Source organism: Ammodytes marinus, assembly GCF_949987685.1.
Source record: "Ammodytes marinus genome assembly, chromosome: 1".
In the NCBI taxonomy this organism is placed as follows: Eukaryota; Metazoa; Chordata; class Actinopteri; order Uranoscopiformes; family Ammodytidae; genus Ammodytes; species Ammodytes marinus.
This window is the reverse complement of record NC_137230.1, coordinates 10,687,153-10,691,621: the sequence shown is the minus strand read 5'-3', so window position 1 is coordinate 10,691,621 and position 4,469 is coordinate 10,687,153. Positions and strand designations below refer to the sequence as shown.

At 39.5% G+C, this 4,469-nt stretch overlaps 1 protein-coding gene across 1 annotated transcript; it reads right to left on the bottom strand.

Moving 5' to 3' along the window:
• Positions 1-564: 564 nt before the first annotated feature.
• LOC307250923 (carbohydrate sulfotransferase 8-like) lies at positions 565-3,992 on the bottom strand (the record flags this gene model as incomplete). Its single annotated transcript, XM_080028195.1, has 3 exons — positions 565-1,515; positions 3,580-3,617; positions 3,863-3,992. The coding sequence occupies 3 exons, from the start codon at positions 3,990-3,992 to the stop codon at positions 565-567; spliced, it is 1,119 nt and encodes a 372-aa protein (XP_079884321.1).
• Positions 3,993-4,469: the final 477 nt, after the last annotated feature.

The following is a 4,469-nucleotide window of genomic DNA, read 5'->3' as shown; positions in this document are numbered from 1 at the left end:
TTTAAAAATAAATTGACTTTGTTTTTGTCCAACATCTAGATTTTGGGGCTTTGCAGATATGCAAATTTACGCATCATTAGTAAGATATTAATGATTTTTCATATTTATTCAAACCTTTTGGAAAATACTGTAATACAAAAAGTTGTTGTTTTAATGTCAGTAATCAACTTGCAAAGTTTCATAATGATATATATAAGTTTAAAAAATTCCCTATTAGCCCACCCCCATTCGCTTAAACAGTGGTTCTGATTTGCTCTATGTCGGCCCGCTGTAGCTTTCCAACAGCTTGTTGACAAGGTTGTCCACCCAGGTTGTGATCGTGGAAGGTCCTGGATATCATTTCTGGTGAACAACCTTTTACAACGCTCCATGTCTGTTTTTCAAAAAAAAGGGGTTTTGCCCCCTAGGTACTCTGTTCCTTCTAGGGCATATTTTAAAGCCTGTTTGCCAAAGTTTGCTTTCTGCTGCTTGGATACGATGATCCACCTTAGAATTGGCCTATGTTAGTATCATGGTAGAGATTTAGAAATAGTAGAATGTGACTTTGAAGTGTCTGATTTTCAGTTAAAACAAATCGTTAAAAGGCTTGGAGTAGTTGAACATCAGGAAGTCTATGTAGTAGAAGTCATAGAACCGCTGTCTTTCCGCCAGGCTGATCTGGGAAAAGTATTCTTCTGTGATATCAAAAGAGGTCCTCTTGTCGGTCGGGTTTCTATCTTTAAAAGTGGGCAACTTAATGTTGGTTGGTGCCCCAGCCATTCGCAGGACAAAGTTGGACTCTTCCTCCATGTTCTCAAACTTGCCGATGAAGTCGTAGTCTATTAGACAAGGATTGCAGAAGTCGCTAACCCGGTCCCAGTGGATGTCAATTCCCACAGGCCGTTGATCATCAAGCAGGTACTTAGCAAACTCCTTGAACGTGACCCCGTCACCTGTCTTCAGGGCTTCCGAGGATGCGTTCTTTCTGTACTTGGAGATAATGGGTTTCCCAAATGCGGAATGGTAGTAGGCATCAGGATGATTAAACTTGTCCCTGTAAGCTGACACCACTCTCTCAAAGGGCTCTCGGACAAAGAGGACTTTGGTGTATGTCTTTAGACGGTGCATGATTTCCTCTTGGTTAAAAGTGTTAAGAGTTCTAAGATAACTGCCAAAGTGGGCATCATTATGTGTAATGTTCTGACCATTGGCAGCCTTGCCCGCCAGAAGAATTAGGGTCCTTTTCCAGTTGGAACAGCCAGCCTTAGGCACCTGGCAGTATAACACTTTGTACTTGTCCTCCACAAAGAGGTCTCTAACTCGATCACGTGTGATTTTCTTGGAGATGCTGCTTTTGTATTTAGCACACATCTCCTTTATTAGTTGCCTGCGTGTTTCTTTGATATCGGAAAGCTTTTTCCATCTTTCAGGGGAAGAAGAGTCTGCAGTAGAGGAGACATGAAGGGAGCCTATGTCTTGCTCTCGAGGATCAGGGGTGGCTGTCTGTCTACTCTTGTCAGTTCTTCCTCTTCTGTCCTGCAGAGTCACAGCACATGTTGTGGTAAACAGGAGAAAAGTTTTTCGACATGACAAAAAGCAAAATGTTCTGATGATAATGTAAATGCATTTACAAGAATATAGATTGAGCTTCACTGAGGTGTTGAGTCTCTCTAATCTTCTCTTTCTATCTGAACTTTGAAGTGAATAAAATACCTGTTTTGAATCATCCATTCCTTTATAATGATGTAGAACAATTCAGGACACATATGCAATGGTATAGATTAAATGTAGTTTTGTTTAGGCCCATTCAAAAACCTTATTAGCCGAATAACAAAAGTAAACTATTAGGTAACGCTTTATACTAAGGTTCTTGTAGTAAGCCTTAGTTAATAGGTAATAAGGACCATATTAGATGCTTATTAACATTAATTTGTGTTAAAAAGACTATATATAAGTGTTAATAATAACATAATGAACACGTTGACAGTGTGATTATAAGACTTTTATAAGCACTTATAAGAAACTTCTTAACTATTTATTGATTGCTTAATAGCATTAATAAAAGTCTTATGAGTTTCTGATAGCTGTTAATAAAAGCATTACAAACCTATTTATTGAGTCTTACTAACTTGCCTATTATGTCATTGTTAAACCTTTACTAAGCATTGTTTGTTGCTTTATGAAGGTAAACACATCTTTATTAATCAATTATTAGCAGTTAACTATGCTCTATGAACAATGCTTATTAAGGTAATAAGTCCTTTTTAACCGTTACTAAGTACTATATCTTGTCAAGATGTGATGGAATAAAAAAGCTTTCTTATGAATGAATGTTAGCACAAATGGTTGTAGGCTAACCAAAAAAACATGAATATGAAAAAAAGAAACTGTGTGTGATGACATCCTAAGGGAACAGGGACAGTTTGCTCAGTGAATACTGGCTGAATGCACAGTAAGGTTATCCTCTCTACATGGATATCTAATGAATGAATACTTTATTCCGGACTCAAAGTTCCATATAAAAGACAATACAAATACAAGTCAACACAGATTAAAATACATACAAGCATCGATTCCAATGTTTCCACAGCCCAGAGGAGTACCTTGTATCACTCTGTTTAGTGTCAGTGAGTGCAATTATTACTTTGTTTTTTGACTCTAGGAGTCGACACATAAATGTATACATTAAATTCCTCAACACAGCATGAAAGGTGGGGACATTACTTGTCGCAAACAAGGAGCTAGCACTAGTCCACCTTGGAAGCTTAAAGAGGACCTATTATACTACTTTTCTGGTCTTAATTTCTTGTTTTACACTGCTATAGAGCAACCTGACACGAATCACATCACAAAAAACTATGTAGATTTTCGGGAAGCTCTTTCTCTTATTTTGGCGATCCAGCACGTCCTGTCAACACTTGAGTGTGTGTGCTTCGGAAATCTCCGCTCCCTCCGCCTGTGCATCGGCCATCTCCGCTACCCTCCCCCCTCCTGCAAACCCCACTCCGTTGTGATTGGTTACCTTCCTTCCGGAACACTTTCAGTGGCGGGAAGCGCGAGCATGGACCTATAAGGGCGCGAGGCAGACGCGAGGCAGACGCAAACAGGGAAGTGACAGCATTACCATACATGGAAACATCCGCGTGGTGACTTCACAAAGTTACATGCGACGTCACAAAGTTACAAAGGGTAGACCGCTTTGAAGACGTGACTTCTCGACTGGCTAGAATAGTGTTTAGTGCTCGGCACAGACACCCCAGACGGTCAGCAGGGAATACGTCGAAATGCATGTAAGTCATTATTTGATAATTTAGTATGGTTAAGCATGACTATGAATCATCATAACAACGTTTATAGGTCATAAAAGTCAAAAAGCATCATAGGTCCTCTTTAAGGAGGATCCTAAAGGCATCATTATACGCTACCTGCAGCTTTCTCAGTTTCGCTGTTCTATATTTACACCAGAGGTGAGCTGTGTAAAATGGGGTACAGTAAGCTCTGAAGAGGGACAAGGCTGACAATGCTTCTTTGCTAGCGATAACCGTTGGGAGCAACATGTGTGTGTATCTGTGTTTTGGGAGAAATGGAATAAACACGTACCTTTGTGGGCTGCTGTGGAGTGCTTTCAAGCTTCATGCCTGGAGAGGCAGAAGAGAAAAGAGATGAGAAAATGAGCACTTACAAAAAAAGCATACATTTGTGTATGCAAATGCATCAGAGCTCCAATAATTTAAGGATTCCTATCACTTCACTACCACATCTACTTTAAATCCCCAGTAAAACCACTGCTTCAACTACAGGTAGCTCAAGCAACAAGGTGTTCCAGCATATCCTTCTGGGCTATGGACAATATGGCATAGCAGTAGGCCAAGTAGAGACTAACCTGCGCCTCCTTGCTGGATAATCTCTGACAGTGGCTTGTGGAAGAGAACCAAACCTCCTACAGCAAAGAGCAGGAGGAACCCTAGGGCTCTCCTGCCACGCAGACAGTTCACCGCCCTCCTCCACAGCATGATGCAGTAGACACTGAGAACGTCTAAGAAAGCATATTTTTGATCTTATTTATTCCACTGCTTTTACTACTTCTGAACAAAGTCCTAGTCTTCTGTCTTCTTTTCAGAATTATGAATACTTTTACCATTTTAGTATTTTTATGAAAAATAAGAGACATAATTACCTGACTAATTACCTGAAAAAATTAGGCTGTTTAAAGATATTTAGAAGTTCCTCGTAGCCGCTTTAACAGTCGTATTTCCAGTAGTAGATTATCTTAAATCTAGAAGAGATACGTATGGTTTACATGAAATAAATACAATAACACTTGACATTAAGAAAAGGACATGGACAAGTAAAAGGAATAATACTGTTTTTGAGCATTATAGGTAAAGTTACTTTATGAGTAAATGGCTACATTGAAATTGTTCTTTTCGCAAATCCCCTCACAAGATTCCACACTTTGGAGGGAATACGATTAACCATTTATTGACAGC